Source organism: Pan paniscus, chromosome 9 (assembly GCF_029289425.2).
Source record: "Pan paniscus chromosome 9, NHGRI_mPanPan1-v2.0_pri, whole genome shotgun sequence".
Lineage (NCBI taxonomy): Eukaryota > Metazoa > Chordata > Mammalia > Primates > Hominidae > Pan > Pan paniscus.
The window spans coordinates 58820008-58840100 of record NC_073258.2 but is presented as its reverse complement, the minus strand read 5'-3'; the positions used below and the strand labels follow the sequence as shown (position 1 = coordinate 58840100).

Genomic DNA, 20093 nt, shown 5'->3' with positions numbered 1-20093 from the left:
TACTCCTGTTGTTTGAAATACCACATGGATGAAGATTATTAAATCAAGGTCTTCAACACTGACTATTCAATTGCCCACTGGGTAACTCTATCTGGCTGACTCAAGTATATCAAATTCAACATGTCTAAGAGTATTTATTCTCTGTCTTCCCTCCAAACCCGTTTGACATTCTTGTATCTCATATTCAGGTTTATAAAAATCAGTATCCAACTTATCTCCCAGTTATGAACCTTGAAACTACTCTAGATAATTCCTCCACTTTCTCTCTCTTGCCCAATAAAATCATGAAAAGTCATGAAAAATTACTGAGTCTACTACTAAAAAATCTGTAAATCCAGCCTTGAATTCAAGTTCTCATCTGGTTTATTTCCACAGCCTCCCAAAAGGTAGCTGTAATTCTTACAAGAATTATTTTTCTAAAAGGAATTCTGATGTTGAGTCCTCCAATTAAAGACCTCTTCCTATCCAAAGGAAAATGTATGATCTAGTTAACTTAGTATGTAAAGTCCTTGACAATTTGGCTCTGGGTTTACCTCCCATCCCTCTGGTCACACCATGCATAACATCCTCTAGCCCCACTCAGTTTGCCATTTCATGGCTACAAGCTTCTGCATGTGCTGTTTCCTCTGCCTAAAAATGCCCTTCCCTCCTATATTCTACTTGGTAAAGTCTTTCCCACCTATTTTCAGCAGCATTTCCCCAATTTATTTGGGCAAAATATGTTCTCATATTTCTTTGTTCTCAATTTTTTGTATTCTCACAGAACCTTGCTCTTGCCTCCATTATAGTCTGCATCACACTGTCATAACTGTCTTAATTCACTGTGGGTATTACTGTACCTAAAAATAGCATCCAACCCATATGCTTTAAATAAATTTCTGCTGAACAAATCACTAAAACTCAAAGATTTGACCCAAAGTGAATCATAGGACTAGAAGTTATGACATATATTCCTAAAGACCCTGACCTGATTTTCATCATCAGAAAATGATAAAAGTATCCCAAAATCCCCGGACTTTAAGGCCCAAGATCAACTGCGTATGCCCAAATCATTATTTTTCATATCCCAAAATCCCAGGACTCTTAAGGCCCAAGATCAACTGCGTATGGCCAACTCATTATTTTTCAAAGGCAGTGTAAGGTGCTTCTAAGAGAGAAGCAGATCTTACCTCGAGGGAAAATCCCTGGGTCCATGAAGGTGGCCATGCTGAAGTTGGCCAACACAAAGAGAAACATAATTGCATTGTAGATGGGCACTGCAGGTGACACATACAGGCTTAGTCCTGGACACCTGCACAGACAATAAAGAAAATGAGGGGTTGCCTCTAATATTTTGGACACGAACCATACATACAAAAATCTGTAAAGACTTAGCCCCTTACCTATAGATAAATCTTGTGTGGTTTACCTTTGCCATCCCAAATTATTATCTTTATCTTTCCCACTAAGTGAGTCTAGTTTCCTATGGGAACTGCTCACTTTAGATAAAAGTACAAGACTCAGAATCTCTCCCATCTTAACCCGTTGCACTAAGGTCTTTGTGCTTCAGATTCATTCCTACCCTGTGGATCTTGCCACATGTTTTGAGATCTGTCCTTATCTCCTTTCTAACCAGACATGAGAACCAGGTACTGACTATGATATCAGCTACACTCCCTTCTCTGGAGCAGCCTGAGGTTTCTGGATCCCAGCTATGTCCCACTGACCTGCACATTGGCCCAAAGCATGGGATACCACCTACCTTTCTAGCCCCCGCCTCCCCCTTGCCAGGGGACTGAACCACATAAGTGCCTAAAGTATCTTCATTGCATTGGATATGCCTGAGAGTTTACTCAACTACAGGCCAGTTCTTAAGGTTGGGAAATTCTTTTAAAACACACAGATGAGAATGGATATCAAGACACAGAAGTAAACCCTTTGATGTCTAAAAATGAAGCAGGAATGGGGGAGGAGAGAGACTATCAGACCAAAGAAGCCCTCAATTTTGTAGGAAAAAGAAACTACCCAAACATACCCAGTATTCCACAGCAGTCAACTCAAGAGATATGCTTTAAGGTAACTTTTCTTGATCAAAAAAACAATTCTCTAGTCCAGAATTAAACTCAGTTTCTTTCAGGATTTGAATCTACGTAGGAATGCTTCAAGAGCTCTTCCTTTCTCTGCTGATTTCCTGGGAGCTGGAAGTTTTGGAAGAACCTGATGTGCTACTTTTTTGTCAGTAGTATCAAATACTCTCGTCTCAGCTCAGGGAGAACTTCCCACTACCAAGACAGTGGATAAATACTCTAATCTACTTTGTGGCTGAGAACTTAATCTCCAGAATGAGGACAGCATCTGTCCTTGCCCCCTTTATCTGAACCAGTCAAAGCAAAGGAAGAACTCACTGAAGGAAAGGAAGAAGAGGACAGGAGAACAAGACAGCGTATGATTCCAGAGAATTAAACCACAGCAGTCTGGGATTCTGTGAAGAAAAGGTATCTGCACCCACCAAAACAAAAAGCACAGCCCTGAGACTGACTCAGAGCAGTTTGGAGGAACTCAGTTCCTTAACGAGATACAAGCAAATCAAGGTAAGAGACAAAACTGTCACAAAGCATCTCACAAATCTTTACCACCACCATCTATTTATTCAAATTCCATTCAGCCATTCATTTTGAAAAGTTTTTCGTATTTATTATATGCCAGGCTTTTCAGATAGTAAATATCAATTTGCTGTTTGGTTCTCTTGATATGTCAGTACACAATTAGAAGACAAAATAATGAAGCTGGAGCGAGGGCATCAATTTTAGGGACTAAACAGACCTTCAGTCATAGTTCTATACTATCCTCAAAGAAAGCCCCCCATGGAAGCTTCTTCCTCTATGAGTTCTTTGGTTCAGAAAAGATGTCTCCATACATTGGCAGGGTTTGGAGTGGAATATAAGCAAAAAGAAGAGTTCCTGCACGGCCTCACCCCAAAGCCTGACCTCCTAGGTTCCTTAAGAGGGAGGGAGAGAAACTGAAAACCAGTCATCCAGGTCAGAGCCCCTCCCTAGTACTAAGTTGTCACTTCAATTTCCGCCTGGGGAAGAAGAGAAAGGGTGACTCACTTGACTCCTACAGCCTGGGAAGATAATTAGAAGGGAAAAAGAAATTAAATCCTTAGAACACTGAGGTGCCCATGATTTAAAAGTCTCATTCCTACAACTGGCCACTGTGGCCTCTTGAGCTTCTGAAAGAAATATTCACCTTAGTTTCCATCTCTGAGAGAAACTAATGAGAGTAAGAACAAGATATGAAACCTCCTGCAGGCCCATGTCAATCTTTCTGACTCGACTCTTTCTTCAGTTTTGTTTTTTGAGACAGGGTCTCGCTCTCTTGCCCAGGCTGGAGTGTAGTGGCAAGATCACAGCTCACTGCAGCCTCAAACTCCTGAGCTCCAGTGATCCTCCCACCACAGCCTCCTGAGTAGCTGTGACTACAGATGCACACCACCACGCCCGGCTAATTTTTTGTAGAGACAGGGTTTCACCATGTTGCCCAGGCTGGACTCAACTCCTGAGCTCAAAGCGATTTGCCCGCCTCAGCCTCCCAAAGTGCTGGGATTACAGACATGAGCCACCATGCCCAGCCAGTTTCATTTTTAAGCAAAGCAACTCAGTTTCTTGGGGATCCTGCCAACCTATCCCTGGATGATGAACTTTACCCTACAACCTTCTGGATATCAACTTGGTCCAGATAAAGTGTGTAATCCTGGAATGGAATTCCAGTATCTGTTGCCAAAATAAAGTCTGCCCCCACAGTGCCAGAATCTAGAAATGATGCAAATAACAACTTCATGGACAATATTTGCTCCTAGATTCACAGAACCATTGCTTCCAATCAGCACTATAAGGGAACACCCCACCAAGGAGAGGCATGTGTGAGCAGAGCCCGTTCTTGCCATATCCCAAATTCTGCTTGATTTAAGGAGAGGTTTTCCGTTGCTATGGTACTTTGCCAGATTCCTAGGTGACCACCCCAAGTGGCCAGTCTGAATCTGTTGCCTTTGATGGAAGATGAGGCCAGAGCTCAGAACAGGAGTTGTTGGGGCTCGTCCTTAGACTATGGCAATAATCATAAAGCTCTAAAAGCCTAGGGAGTGGCCACAGCCCAGAAGGCTGGCTGACTCATTGACAGGACTACCAGACCTATACCATCTCAGGTAGAACGGGTTCTTCTGCCCATCCATTCAGCACTCCTATTTTCAAGACCAAATAAAATTGGCAGAGTGGGGCCAGGTATGGTGGCTCACGCCTGTAACCCTAGCACTCTGGGACACCAAGGTAAGTGGATCACCTGAGGTCAGGAGTTCGAGACCAGCCTGGCCAACATGGTGAAACTCTGTCTCTACTAAAAATACAAAAATTATCCGGGCATGGTGGTGGGCACCAGTAATCCCAGCTACTCGGGAGGCGAAGCAAGAGAATCACTTGAACCCGGGGGGCAGAGGTTGCAGTGAGCCAAGATCGCGCCACTTCACGACAGCCTGGGCATAAAAGCCAAACTCCGTCTCAAAATATATATACAAAATAAAATAAAAAATAAAAATAAATAAAATTGGGAGAATGGATTCCAATATCCACACTCCTGAAACCCTGTTTCAGAGCACTCCCTAATGCATCCTGTTACAAAAAAATGGTTAAGTTCTTAGAAAGAAACACAAAGTAGGAGTCAAGAATCTTTGGATTTTAATCCTGCCTCAATTAATACTTCTCTATGCAAGGCCTTAGGTAATCCACATGAAACTCTCCAACCTTGTTACTTCAGCTACATAGTACAAACATGAGAATGAAGGAGAAAGATCTTCATTCAAAAGATATTAGAATTCATTTTTTTTGAGACAGGGTCTCGCTCTGTCACCCACGCTTGGCTCGCTAAAATTCCCTCCCAGACTCAAGCAACCCTTCAGCCTTACCCTCCCAAGTAGCTGGGACTACAGGTGCATGCCACCATGACCAGCTGACTTTGCTTATTTTTTGTAGAGACAGGTCTCACTATGTTGGCCAGGCTGGTCTCGAACTCCTGGGCTCAGCGATCCTCTTGCCTCAGCCTCCCAAAGTACTAGGATTACAGGTATGAGCCACTGCTCCCAGCCGCTAGAATTCTTTTTTTTTTTTTTTTTTGAGACAGAGTTTCGCTCTGTCACCCAGGCTGGAGTGCAGTGACGCGATCTCGGCTCACTGCAAGCTCCGCCTCCCGGGTTCACACCATTCTCCTGCCTCAGCCTCCCGAGTAGCTGGGACTACAGGCGCCCGCCACCACGCCTGGCTAATTTTTTTGTATTTTTAGTAGAGAACGGGTTTCACCATGTTAGCCAGGATGGTCTCGATCTCCTGACCTCCTGATCTGCCCGTCTCAGCCTCCCAAAGTGCTAGAATTCTTTTTAAACTAGCTGGTTTGATACTGAGCATTCAGTGGACAGAAGACAAAAGAAAACATTATTAACTATCACCATCATTATCATCATCATCAATTATTCCACCTCTACCTTCCCCTATCTGAAATACTAGGAATTCAAGGACACTTAAAACAGAGACACTAAGCTCCTAAAGAATAGGTCTATGCATTCTGCCCATGCCTAGCATATTGCTTGAGCATATGACTAGTGTTCCTTGTTGATGAGAGAAAGCTAAAATGAATGTTCCACTTCCTGCCCATGGGGATCCTCATTTAGAAATCCTTTCCTCAAGATTCCATGAGAAAACAATTTCTCCCTTTACAGGTGGGCAACCCAGTTTCTCTTAAAACACCTGATTTGTGGTACCCAGACTTTCAACCAGCTGAATGTGAGACGTAGGACCTGGGCACTTATTCCTGGATAAGAAAACAATGTGAGAAGGAAAAGGCACAACCACTGCTCCATTAATGTGCTAAATCACAAGGCTGCTCCCACTCAAATCAGGTGCTAATACCTCTGCAGTTACGGGGGAGGGGGGACCAGAGAGAACTCCATGGAGGTCGGCCAACTTCCTGTGGGTAAAAGGGTTGGAAGAGGACTGAGGCAGAAACTGAAAAGCCGCAAACTATATCATGGATGGGAGCCTGAAAAGACCATCATGGATTTCCATACAACTCTGACTTTATCCTTCCCTTAGATCACGTGAAGTGGCCAGGTGCGGTGGCTCACGACTGTAATCCCAGGACTTTGAGAGGCCGAGGTGGGTGGATCACCTGAAGTCAGGAGTTTGAGGCCAGCCTGGCCATTATGGTGAAACCCCAACTCTACTAAAAATACAAAAATTAGCTGGGCTTAGTGGCAGGCGCCTGTAATTCCAGCTACTCAGGAGGTTGAGGCAGGAGAATCGCTTGAACCCAGGAGGCAGAGGTTGCAGTGAGCCGAGATCACACCACCACACTCCAGCCTGGGCAACAGAGTAAGACTCCATCTCAAAAAAAAAAAAAAAAAAAAAAAAATCACATGAAGCAGAGATCTTATCCTGCCCCCTCCCCACCAGCTTTAGAAATGGATAAAATAGGGACCGGGCGTGGTGGCTCACGCTTGTAATCCCAGCACTTTGGGAGGCTGAGGCGGGCAGATCACGAGGCCAGGAGATCACGACCATCCTGGCTAACACGGTGAAACCCCTTCTCTACTAAAAATACAAAAAATTAGCCGGGTGTGGGGGTGGGTGCCTGTAGTCCCAGCTACTCCGGAGGCTGAGGCAGGAGAATGGCATGAACCCAGGAGGCAGAGCTTGCAGCGAGCCGAGATCGCGCCACTGCACTCCAGCCTGGGCGACAGAGTAAGACTCCATCTCAAAAAAAAAAAAAAAAAAAAAAAAATCACGTGAAGCAGAGATCTTATCCTGCCCCCTCCCACCAGCTTTAGAAATGGATAAAATAAGACCTTAACTGGACTAATTCACAGTTTGATGAGACTTTAAACAAGATACAATTCAAAGTGATTCGAAATGGTGTTACCAGGAGCACTAGGTCTCAGGAGATCCTACAGGGTAAAGAGGCGATACCAAGGGGCTGGGCTCTATATGCCAGCCTCACTTGAACCAGAGCAGCCCTAATTTTTATGTTGGTTTTTTTTTGTATATAAGATTTCATTTGAAAAAGGGTCATGTTGCTTAAACAAACTGCTGTAGGTCAACGTTCTCACTGTAAACAGGAAGAACTTAGGTCCACAAAGGTTAACAGACTTTACCAGAATCAATCTCCTGACCTCCCCCAAAGAGTGCTTATCCCACTTACCTAGGACTGCCCCTCTGCCAGTCAAAAAACAAGATTAAACTAAGATAGATAAGCATCCAAGTAGTTATCCTAAATGAAGTCTAGTAACTAACTGGGAGGTAGAAGGTTACTTCAGCAGACACTCTCCCTCCCAAATAGTGAAAACAGAGAAGAATTAAGACAGGATCCCCACCATTCCTTAGTTTTAGTGCTGGACAAATTCAGGGAATGAGAGGGATTAGAGTTCCAGGAGGAAGGCCTGAACTGTTCTGTTCAAGATTCTCTGGGGCAGATCACTATTTCTTTGATGCAAACTCAACTAGTAATTGCTGCTCATAGCTTTCCCCAACTTAACAAAGAAACATGGAAGGTAAATTGTTCCTAACTAGTTGAAGTCTACATGCCTCCACTAATTATGTCTGTTACCTGAAAGGGACTCTCCCTCCTACTCACATTCCTCTATATCCCAAAGTAATTCTCACCTGGGGCTTCTAATAATGTAGCTAGTTGTAGCCTAGTGAAGAGAATAGGAGGATGATAGAGTAGTTACAGATTTACAGCCCCACATAGGAGCTAGTTCAGAGAGTTTTCCTCTTGCCTCTCCATTTGAAACCCTGAACTCTTTTTTAGGTTGTATGGTTTTAAACAGGGGATTCTCCAGGGAACTGAACCTCGAAAGAGGTAAAATACATGAGAGGATAGTTTTTAAGAACAGTGGTGCCTCAGCCCAGATATATGCTTACAGAGGAAATACTCTAGTCAGATGGAGAAGAGGAGATGAGAATTTCAGAATTACCCGAGCTAGGTGCTAGAGTAAGATAAACAGGATGTTTATGCCCCCACAAGGTGAATACAGGAGATGCTTAGGAAAAGATGGAGCCCAGAAATTGGTCCTGTAGAAACTAGCGCCAGGGGGAAGGAACTCCAGCTACGACTTAGGGTTCTTCTAACTTTGGATGAGAGGCAATAATTCCAAATAAGGTCAATATTGTCCTCCAAAATCCTTTTTCTTAGAGCTAAGAGACCATGGAATAAGGAGGGCTCCTACTTTACTGGCACCAGGGAATGAGAAAGTAGGTTAAACAGCTTCAACTATCAGTTGAGAAAATGCCTATGTCAGGACAACTCTTTGTAGGCAAACTGGTATAACCAGTCAAACACTTCAATGGTTCCAGATTAGCAAATTAAAAACAAGGATTCTGCTTGCTCTATCTCAAGAAGAGGGAGCTTGAAAGACAGAAATCACTTAGTCCCCTCAATTTCCTTCTCCAAAGGCTTTGCCTCTTAAAGGAAAATAGACCCTCCCCAATTGAGCAGAGTTAAGGGTGTCAAACTGGTCTTGTACATACCCCTCTTGACCCAGAACCAAAATTGCTACAGGATACTAAGATATAATATAAATGTCCCTTAGTTAAAATTTTGATTCTACTTCCTGGCCATATTAGCAAAAACCAAAACAAGTTCTGACACCAAAGACTCACTCCTCTTTCTGGTAGTAAATGTATGAAGAAGGACAGAACACTGAACATGTTGAGTTTAAGCAAGAGGAAAAGGTTATGAAGAAAATATTAAGTCAGAGAAAAGCAGCACTGTCTCTAGATCCTTGAGAGACTCCAGCAGGTATGCTCAAGCTCAGAGCTGGGGACCAAAAAATCTACAACTTCTCTGCTTCAGAGGAGGTGAGAAGTAGGATGGTGTTCATGCCTTAGATAGTGATTCTTTCTCTCCTTCTTTAAAAACTAGAGAAATACATCAGTATTACTTTGCTGACTCTTTAGACAATGTGACCCACATTTTTCAGAATATCTTTCGGCTTCTAAAGCTAAATATGGGGAGTTTTCCTTCCCTCCTACCTCAGATTTAATTTCTGTGTATAATTGCCTCCACCCCAACAATCTCTACTTCAATGAGCCCAAGTGTTTTTATTCCCTACCACTTCAATTCACTTCTTCCTCTTTCCAGCAACCTCATGTTGCTCTGAATAACACTTCACAACTAGGTTTGAGCCTGAACCATGACAAAGTAACTTCCCAGAAGATCCAGCATGCTCTGATGATTCCAAGAGCTGCAACTAGAGCACTAAATCAATGACTCAACAGTATAAGGCTCAGAAGCCTGGTACATGTTAATTTATAAACAGGTAACAGCAAGGATGCCTTCCAGATGGTCAAGAGCTTAAAAAAAAAAAAAAAAAAAAAAACTGAGGAAAAAGGGAAGGTTTAAATCACTCAGTCTCTTCCAATAACAAGTAAATGAAGAAAGTCTGAAGATCAAAGCGAGAATGATGCAGATCCTAGATCCTAAATGGGAAATTTTTTCATACCAACTGCTTTTCCCAACAGAACCAAGTAATGGGAAAATTACTGTCATTCCCTCGGCAGAAACTAACATAAAGGAACTCTTTTAGGACTCTCTTCCCAAATACAACTTACCCTTTCCTTTCTCAGTGGCCTTCACTTCTCCAGGCTTCTGCTCTTAAGAGTACAAAGAAAACCATCTGGGTAGCACTAAAAGCCAAAACTCTCTCATTGGTGTATCTTATAAATCAATTCTGAAATTTTCCAGTACTCTCAGTTTCCACAATCTCAAACCTGTTTCAGACATCCTGGAAAAAAGCCATTAGCATTTAAAAAGGCTTTAGTCGGCCCAGCATGGTGGCTCACACCTGTAATCCCAGCACTTTGGGAGGCCAAGGTGGATGGATCACTTGAGGTCAGGAGTTTGAGACCAGCCTGGCCAATATGGTGAAACCCCATCTCTACTGAAAATAAAAAAATTAGCCGGGTGTGGTGGTTGGCACTTTTAATCCTAGCTACTAAGGAGGCTGAGGCAGGAGAATCGCTTGAACTCGGGAGGCGGACGTTGCAGTGAGCCGAGACCACGACATTGCACTCCAGCCTAAGTGACAGAGCAAGAGACGCTGTCTCCAAAAAAAAAAAAAAAAAAAGCCTTTAGTCTAGTCTAGTTCTCTTTCTCATAGAATTGACTGCTTAAACTGCTTTAAGCCTCTCTGGTGGTTTCCTCCCACTTCCTTCCTAGCTTAGGATCATCTAATGATGGAGCTGGGTAGAAAAATATGAAGACTTCTATGATTCCAAAATAAAGGAGGAAAGGGTAGGTAGAAGATTCAGCGAAGTAAAATTGATAACACGACTGAAAGGACAGGCTTTTTCTCATTTTTCTTACATGTCTCTGGGATTTGGATTTACCTGTACCAGACACTGAGCCCTCTCAGTCACTTGGCTTTGCAAAACTCAAGAGAAAGCGTTATCTCCTCACTTCCCATGGAGTATCCACCCACCCAAACACCCCTGCTGGGAGAAAACTCACGTAAAGGCAAAGAAGAGTGTCGTAGCTCCCACTAGGAAGATGGCGGCTGCAGAGACCGGGACATACTTGCTGGGTTTGAATCTCTTTCCAGACTCTGCGGGCATGTTGGAGCTCTGATGGGAAATCTGCCCTGCCGCATAGCCCAGGCCCACACAGCGGCAGAACAGACAAGAAAATGGGAGGAGGGAAGCAACAGAGAGGAGTACAAAAGAAAACCAGGGAAACAGAAAACTTTATCACCCTTCCCCCTCCCAAATAAAGCCAAAGGTCAAAAGATCTCAAATGAAGGAAAGCACATGGGAGGGGGAAAGGTGATTCCAAATGATAAATAACCACCTCCCCAGAACAAGGCAGAAGGGAAGATTAAGAAACACAACTTGTACAGTTTAAAAACTGGAGACAAACAGTAGGCTGTACACATGCAAATGGTTGCAGGTGGAAAACATGGACAGTCAGACAGATCAAGATACAGCTCATGGATGGAAGCAGGTCTTCAAAAGAAGGAGAGAATATCAGGGTATGGCAAAAAAACTTTGGGCAAAGAAAAATTCTTCTGAGATACTACAGTACCTCCACGACTACAGTTCCCATAAAATGTGAGCTGCACCTAAAAGAGGTGTGCCCTGTGTTTCTATTTCTATTTCAATCCAAGAAGGAACCTGAGGCCCCTTCCAACTTTAAAGAGGAGCTTTGTTTACTGCAGTCTTTGTCTCTTTTAGGTAGTCTTCTCAATGCCACCACTCCCACACCCTGACTTCACCAGGGCTTGTAGTCTGGCAATGGTGGTTTAATTTATTTCTCTCTTGATGGCTAAAGCTGGACAACAGCTGTTGTAAGTTTGAGCTGTAAATCCTTTTCTTTGAAGGGGCAAGGAAAACAGGGCAAGCTTCTCTGTCTTCAATCTCTTCTTGTTATTCCCAAGCCCTTTAAGGGCTCTGTTTCCTACAAAGTTCATGTAAAACTAAAGGGAAACTTAAAATCCTTGAAGCCATGTTCTTCCCAATAGGCAGAATAAGATGAAGAAATCAATTCCAATTGATGACACTTCAAAAGTTTACTGTGGATGAAAACGAAGTTCCAAAGATGTCCCTGTTTCCAGACTAGTCAATGTCTCTTATCTTTCTTCAGTCTTCAGCTTTCCAGATGCAGAGTTCAACCGGGTTACTGTGTCTCACCTGGAGAAAAACAAGTATCTTTATCAGAGAATTCTTTCAGGGTATTTCTTAGACACCAAGGCTAAAATTCCACAGGCTGCTGTTAAAAAGTACTTTCTGAAAGAAAGACTGTTTTCCATTTCACTTACATGTATGTGGGTAAGAAGGGACTCTGAATTCAGAGGAAAACTGACTTGAGAATCCTTTGCTCTGTTCAGATTGGAAGCAGAACATGGCTTCACCTGGCCAAAGGACATCAAAGGACTAGCTCTTGTAAGGGGCCCATCTCACCTGACATAGATGGTAGTAACAAATACCAAGAATATCAAAATCACAAACAAGGGCACAGCAGTGAAGGGCAGTCCTAGAACAAAGATTTCTCTTTGGACAAGAAGAGTGTTTATTGTTATAGTGAAAAAAGAAAAAAATTAACCTCGAAATTAGGAAAGCAAGTCTCATTTTCTTTCTCTGTGTGTTTCTTTTGCTCCTCTATGCTTTTTAGTTACAATCCTGAAGAGGTAGAAGCTGAATTTTTGGTCTTCTGGAATCACCCATTAGAACACTGGGTAAGAAATGTTCTTGCAGAGAAAGCCATGATGCCCTCTATGAGAAACTGAATAAGCATAGCATAGGGTTGGTTCTTTTTTCCCAACTCAACAGTTTATTATTCCTATATTGGCCTAAGGTAACTGAGCCCCACCTGCCCCAATATGATTAAAAGTAACAATTATTTCTGTTGATGACAATAACAAACTAACACCAGCACCTTGGGATTTTATAAGATGCTTTTCATCTGGTGATCTAAAAGCACTTTACTCACATTATCTGGTGACGCAGTCCCTTATCCCACTCTTTAAAATTGAAGGCTACAGAATGCCCGAGGACATTCCACTGAATCACCTCAGGTTCAGAACTCAAGAGGTCACATGCCCCTCTGGTGACACAAACCCTTTCTACCTTTTCATCCACTACCTGCCCAGAGATGATAACTTGGAATCTGCAAGCCAAAAATTTTAAGTTAGAATTTTAAAAGAAAGTAGTTTTATTCCCTTCTCTACTAAAAATACAAAAATTAGCCGGGCGGGCGCCTGTAGTCCCAGCTACTCAGGAGGCTGAGGCAGGAGAATCACTTGAACCCAGGAGGCGGAGGTTGCAGTGAGCCACTGCACTCCAGCCTGGGCAACAGAGCAAGACTCTGTCTCAAAAAAAAAAAAAAAAAATCAGAAGATTCAGATAACAAAATATAAATGTGCCCTATAATGTATCACTTCCTCTCTCACCTATGGCATGGAAGGCAAAGGTGCCTTCCCTTATGATTCATTTCTCTCTTTAAAATTAGGGTTTCAGAGGGCCAAACAGCAGTATTAGAATACAGTGAGCGCCAAAAGATTCTAAGAAACTGTTATAGTCCTAGAAAACATAAATCCTCTCTAGTCCCTGATTTAATGATTATTTAACTCTCAGTTTCCTACAGGAATGGAAGCCTAACTAACATTTGGAATGTAGGCCTCAGTAACTTTGTTAACAAAAGCAAATTCTTGATTTGTAGACAATATGTACTTTTTTTTTTTTTTTTTGAAACACAGTTTCCCTCTGTCACCCAGGCTGAAGTGCATGGTGTGATCTCAGCTCACTGCAACCTCCGAGTCCCGGATTCAAGCAATTCTCCTGTCTCAGCCTCCCGAGCAGCTGGGATTACAGGAGGGCACCACCACACCCAGCTAATTTTGTATTTTTAGTAGAGATGGGGTTTCACCATGTTGCCCAGGCTGGTCTCGAACTCCTGACCTCCAGGTGATCTGCCTCCTCACCCAAAGTGCTGGGATTACAGGTGTGAGACACTCTGCCCAGCCAATACGTACTATTAAAGCAAACTTTTCCCTCAAAATCCCAAAGACTAGAAAAGATGGAAAATTATACTACTTAAATTTTATCTAGAGTAGAATATCATTTAGATACTATATATTATTTCATATATTTTCCACAGGAAAAAAGTCACATGGACTAATACTGACATAGTAATACAGAGTCATGAAAGGCCATGCAATTTTGGGAGTATAATACTGGGAATACAAAAGAGAACAGCACCTGAGATGCTTGGGGGCTACACAGTAGAAGGGAAATCAAAAACCTAAGAATTTATTGGGTATAAATAAAGATGAACCAATTCTTAGCAAAATAATGTGCTGCAGATACTAGGATGAAACCACAAGGGTGAGTATGGTTCATCAGAGTCAACAGTTTGAATCCATACTAGTATCAAAAAAGTATACAAGACTATGTATGCCAGCTGGGCACGGGGGCTCACGCCTGTAATCCCAGCACTTTGGGAGGCCGAGGCGGGTGGATCATTTGAGGTCAGGAGTTCGAGACCAGCCTGGCCAACATACCAAAACCCTGTCTCTACTAAAAATACAAACAAATGAGCAGGGCGTGATGGGGCATGCCTGAAATCCCAGCTACTAGGGAGGCTGAGACACGAGAATCGCTTGAACCCGGGAGGTGGAAGTTGCAGTGAGCCAAGATAGCAGCCACAGCACTCCAGCCTGGGCGACAGAGCCAGACTCCGTCTCAAAAATGAGAAAAAAAGTAATATGTATGCCATATTGAGGCACAGAGTAAACTATTAAATGGAAATATGTATATGTAAAACAAACAATACAGGATATGTGGTTTGAAGGCTTTAATAAGGTTTAATACAGGTATTTCCTTAAATAGGTGGATACCAGCAGTACCACGGACAACACAACTATTTTTTGTTGAAATAAGCGGTGTAACAGTACAATAGAGTAAATCTAAATGCACAGTAATGGAGGTACCATGGAATAATTCACATGTCAAGGTATGGGAGAAAGAGCCAAGAAGTTTAATGTGGGTGTTATCATTATATACCGAGGTAGCAAAATACATGGCAATATAATTTTGTAAACATTAAGTTTATACAATGGGTGATAATGAGCATTCTGAAGATATTTGATCCAGGACAGAGGTATACTGAGATAGAAGGATGATATGCAAATGTTAGATCAGCTTGGTCAAGATGGCATTAACCAGGAAGTGAAGAATCCAAGGCAAAAAATAGTCTAGCGTATAACGTATATGTGATCCTACAACTGCCTTCATAACTTTTAGCAACTTTCTTACTTCTTATTTCAGTGTTTCATTTGGCCAAGTGGGTAAAACACTTTCCACCTGCCTGCCCCAAATATAGGTAAAATATTGACAAACGCATTCGGGCTCCACTTTAAAAAGTACAAAGTACTAAACGCATGGAGCACTCGGCTGGTGGCGGTAGGAGGAGGAAGCGGACGGGTGAGAGAGAACAGGTAACAGGATGAAGCTTGAGCCAAAATAAGTATCAGCAGAGTGGAGAGAGGGACTCGAACCGCAGAGCGGTAAAAGGGAAACAGCACCCGGTCCCCACCACGGGACTGGGGAAAGGAGAATCACCCGTTGGGGCAGGGCTGACGACCGCTGAAACCGAAAAGAAGGAATCCACGGCGGCCAGGCCCACCGAGGTTGAGAGAGCGGGCTGCGGGGACCGCAGAGCCCGAGGGCGCAGGGCCGGGGGCGGAAGGGGCGGCGGCTGGGCGCCAGGCACCGGGGACCGCGGTCTCGAGCTGAGTGGCCGTCTCTAACCCGTTCCGAGCCCTGGCGGTCGTGGATCCCCGGCCTCTACTCGTCGTCCGTTTCCAGGGCCCACGGGTCCCGCCGCGGTTGGAAGACCCGGCCCGGAGGAGAAATGGGGCCTTAATCCCCTCCCCGTCTTCGGTCCCCCTTCCCTAGAGGTCACCCTCCCCTCCCACCTCGCTGGTACGGCACTTCCGGTTCCGCAGGGACCGGTGTCCTCCGCACTCACCCGCGAGCCCGGTGCCCGTCACCACCGCCGTCGTTGTCACCGCCGCCTCCCGGCAGTGCCGTCCTGCCTCAGAGAAGCAGCGCGCGGCCCCCGCACGCTACACGCCCGCCCCGCTGCCGCGCGCTCCCGCCAGGCGTCGCTCGTCTCGGAGCCGGCGCGCGGCCGTTGCCCTCAGTGCCGGGTCTCGAACCCTTCCAGCGTTCCCATTGGCTCCCTAGTCCGGGCTCGCGCGACGTCTCGCGCGGCGCACGTTTGTCTCATTCATGCGGCTCGCGCTGCCGCGCCCACCCCCGCTCACTCTCCCATTCACCCATAGCCCCCACCCCGACTCCGATCTGGGGCGTGCGCGCGAACCCTGGCGACCGCGGCGACCTCGCGGCTTGATTGGCTGCAGCAACACAACGACGTACGCACGCGAGAAGACGAGAGCGCGCACGTAAGGCCGTGGGGTTGCGGGGACAACTAAGAGACAAGGATTGGCCTAATGCACAGGAGTCAGGAATGAGGAAATGGCCAGGCGAGTCTTCCCTTCTCCTGCGTCCTGTTGTATTCCCACTGAATCCAAGCAAAAACCCCCGGAAATAAGAAAAGAATTATGTGTGTGTACTACAAGTACTCAAAAGCAAGCAGCTACCTTCTCGAATTCAGCAACCCCTCTCCTACTGAGGTGGTACAGTCCAGACAGGCTTCCAGCGCAGCCAATTACCGACGACTATCGCCGCTTCCTGCTTCAGCCCCTTCGCGGCGGATTGGCCAACCATTTGGCGACTAGGCCTCCCTCTTCTCCTTCCCATCTCCTTTTTTTTTTTTTTTTTTTGATGGCAAAAACTTTATTTAAAACAATCTTGCTGGAGAAATCTTCAGTCCGGCGAGGTCGCTGGTCCGGGCAGAATCCAGGGCGATGGAATGGTCTGGGCTGTGTCTCCCACATGAAGGGGACGCCCGGACTTGAAGAGCCAATGTAGGGCGAGGCTCCTGCCAAGGGCCGGGGAGGGAGATGAAGAAGAGCAGGCGCCAGCCTTGGAGCCGTAGCGCTAACCGTGAGAGGGAAGCCTAAGGAGCGCGCGACCTGAGGCGGTGGCAGCACCCTCCCGCCCCCGGAGTGCGAGCCGGGAAGTGAACTCCCTGAATTCCATTAGTTTCCCACTGTCACACGTGGGATGGGCGCCCGCATCCCTCACCTCACCCAATCCTAGAATACAAAGCTAAAAGCAAAAGGTTCTCTAGAATAGCTACTGTCCCTGGCGAGCTAACTCTGCATAGGTCATAGTGCTACGCTTTGCCCTGATTAGCCCGAGACAGCTGTGAACCCAATAGCAATGCCCCGTGTTCTCTCCCCATTCAGCTCGAGGCTATTTCTTTTTTCGAAAGCAACTCTGGCTATTACATAATGGTCCCTCAAAAAGGTGTTTCACAAGCCACTTCCCTGAAGCCGAGGCCCCTCACCTGTAAAATCCTGAGGACTGTCCTCGGGTTTGGTCTCAAATGTTGCTGGCTTTACTGTGGTTCTGACACTAGCATTAGGCAGTAAGGTAAAAGAGAACTACCTTCTGTTTTCTGGAATCTAGTTCCTTCTCTGACATGGCATATATTATAAGTTCTAGTTTATTCTTGTTAACAGCGTCAATCCAGCATTTATTGCAACACACTTGAGAGTTCTTTATAACGACTTTATATTTTTAAAACAGACCTGGCCTGGCGTGGTGGTTCACGCCTGTAATCCCAGCACTTTGGGAGGCCAAGGCAGGCGGATCACGAGGTCAGGTGCTCAAGACCAGCCTGGCCAACATAGTGAAACTCCCTCTACTAAAAATACAAAAATTAGTCGGGCATGGTCGGGGGAGCCTGTAATCCCAGCTACTCGGGAGGCTGAGGCAGGAGAATTGCTTCAACCCGGGAGGCAGAGGTTGCAGTGAGCCGAGATCACACAACTTCACTCCAGCCTGGGCAACAGAGCAAGACTCCGTCTCAAAACAAAACAAAAACCTCTTTAGACCATATGAAAGGTAAATTATTGAAGATACAATATTGATATTTTATTTTTTACTTTTTGAGAGGGAGTCTCACACTGTCACCCAGGCTGGAGTGCAGTGGCGCGATCTCAGCTCATGGCAACCTCCTCCCGGGTTCAAGCAATTCTCATGCCTCAGCCTCCTGAGTAGCTGGGATCACAGGCATGTGCCACCACACCTGGCTAATATTTGTATTTTTAGTAGAGATGGGGTTTCACCATGATGGCCACACTGGTCTGGAACTCCTGACCTCAAATGATCCTCCCACCTCGGCCTCCCAAAGTGCTGGGATTACCGGCGTGAGCCACAGTGCCCGGCCTGATATTGGCATTTTCTACCTGTAAGCCATGTTTCTTTAAGATGAAGTCAGCTTTCATTTTTCTGTTGCAATATTTTTCTTGGATTTTTAGACTTCCTGATTTCCTCCACAAATTAGGCATTTTTATTTTCCTTTCAGCTGTCTAAGAACTTGTAAATAGTGGTATCTCTTGGCTAGACAGTGCTAAATGGAAAAAAAAAAAATCAGTCTTCCACCATCCAACCAAACTAAACTCCCCTGGGATACTAGCTTGGATTGCCAAGCTTTGTTAGGTGGATGAGCACTAACAGAGGTATAATCACTATCCCAAAGTTGAAAGACAGAGATTCCACTTGTCCAGTTTTCCTTGGGATCACTCAAGATATTTCTTGGAAAGAACGTTTAATAGAACATATGGTTTAAAGTGCCAGCTACTTCTGAAAAGTATCCAGAGTAAAATCTAGGCTAAAACAGTATGATATCCAGACCACCCAAACTTTAAATTACTTTAATATGTTAATGGCTTCTCTCATCTGCGCATCTTTGTTCATCTTGCTCACCACACTCTTCGGCTGCCCGGACTTAGACCCTCAGTAGCATGGGCACCTAAGCACACAGAAAGCTAGAACATGCATTTCCCAATTTTTGTGTTTTTAGGGTTTCACCATGTTGGCCAGGGTAGTCTCCAACTGCTGAGCTCAAGTGATCTGCCTGCCTCGACCTCCCAAAGTGCTGGGATTACAGGTCTGAGCCACTGCTCCTGGTCAACCTCTTTGTGTTTAAATACTGCTGTCTTTCCTCCTGTCCTTGTGAAATGTCTCTGTATGTGTTAAAGGGTAGTTCTTCCCTTTGTGCTGTGGATCCTATCTCCTTCGCTCCTGCATTTTTTCTGGTGCTGGGGGATGGAGTCTTGCTGTTACCCAGGCTGGAGTGCAGTGACGCGATCTCAGCTCACTGCAACCTCCGCCACCCATGGACAATTAATAGCTCATATTTAACACTGCCAAAAACCTCGAGTTTCCCTTGTCCCTGAGGGGGACAACTCCCTGAGTTTTCCCAATCTCATGTCTAACCTAGTGTGTCTTGTTAAAAAAAATCCAGGATGCATCCTTGATTCCATCGTTTTCCTCACCACTCCGTTATGAAGTCCTGCCTTCAGAATATCCTCTCACCAGCTCTACCTCTGCTGCCCTAGTATTTCATCCCCCACCATTTCTCACATTTGCACTCTTACAAAACTCTCCTAATTACTGTCCTTGCTTTTACACTTGCCCGATAACCCACTCTCCGCAAAGCAGTGATCTTTTCAAAATTTAAAGTAATCAGCCAGGCTAATCCCAGCACTTTGGGAGTCCGAGGCGAATGGATCACTTGAGGTCAGGAGTTCGAGACCAGCCTGGCCAACATGGCAAAACCCCATCTCTACTAAAAATACAAAAATTCACCAGGCATGGTGGTGCATGCTACTCAGCTACTCAGGAGGCTGAGGCAGGAGAATAACTTGAACCCAGGAGGCAGAGGTTGCAGTGCACCGAGGTCATGCCACAGCACTCTAGCCTGGGCAACATAGCAAAACTCAGAAGGAGGGAAGGAAAGGGGGAGGGAAGGGGAGGAGAGAGGAGAGGAGGTGAGGGATGGAAAGGAAAGAAAGGAATAGGAAGGAAGGGGAAAGAATGAAAAGAAAGAGAAGAAAAAAGAAAGAGAAGAAAAAGAGAGAGCAGGAAGGAGGGAGAGAGGAAAGAGGAAAGGAAAGGAAAGGAAAAGAAAGGAAAGGAAGAAAGAAAGAGGGAAGGGAGGGAGGAGATCAGCCGGGCGTGCTGGTTTACGCCTGTAATCCCACACTTTGGGAGGCCTAGGCGGGCGGATCACCTGAAGTCGGGAGTTGGAGACAAACCTGACCAACACGGAGAAACCCCATCTATACTAAAAACACAAAATTAGCCGGGCATGGTGGCGCATGCCTGTAATCCCAGCTACTCGGGAGGCTGAGGCAGGAGACTCGCTTGAACCTGGGAGGTGGAGGTTGCACTGAGCCAGATTGCGCCATTGCACTCCAGCCTGGGCAACAAGAATGAAACTCTGTCCCCCCCCAAAAAAAAAAAAAAAAAAAAAAAAAAGATCAAATAATTACTCTACTTAACTACCCCTCCCCTCTGGTTCCCATTGCTCTTAAGAGTAAAATCCATTCTTAAACCAGGTGCTGTGGCATAAGCTTGTAGTCCCAGCTACTCAGGAGACTA

The 20093-nt window shown here is 45.1% G+C and overlaps 1 protein-coding gene across 4 annotated transcripts in view; it reads right to left on the bottom strand.

The window, feature by feature from the left end:
- ZDHHC5 (zinc finger DHHC-type palmitoyltransferase 5) overlaps positions 1 to 15924 on the bottom strand; it is a 33395-nt gene extending 17471 nt beyond the window's left edge. Inside the window, exons 1-3 of one of the 4 annotated variants that reach the window (XM_003826416.5) lie at positions 15544 to 15924; positions 10531 to 11705; positions 1170 to 1291 (exon numbers count right to left, since the gene is read on the bottom strand). In XM_003826416.5, coding sequence (XP_003826464.1) covers positions 1170 to 1291; positions 10531 to 10634 — 226 coding nt within the window. In that variant the 5' untranslated portion in view covers positions 10635 to 11705; positions 15544 to 15924. Of the gene's footprint in view, positions 1 to 1169; positions 1292 to 10530; positions 11706 to 15323 lie in introns of all 4 variants that reach the window. The other 3 variants (XM_055094356.2, XM_008951830.6, XM_063608181.1) reach the window with 3 other exon arrangements.
- Positions 15925 to 20093: the final 4169 nt, after the last annotated feature.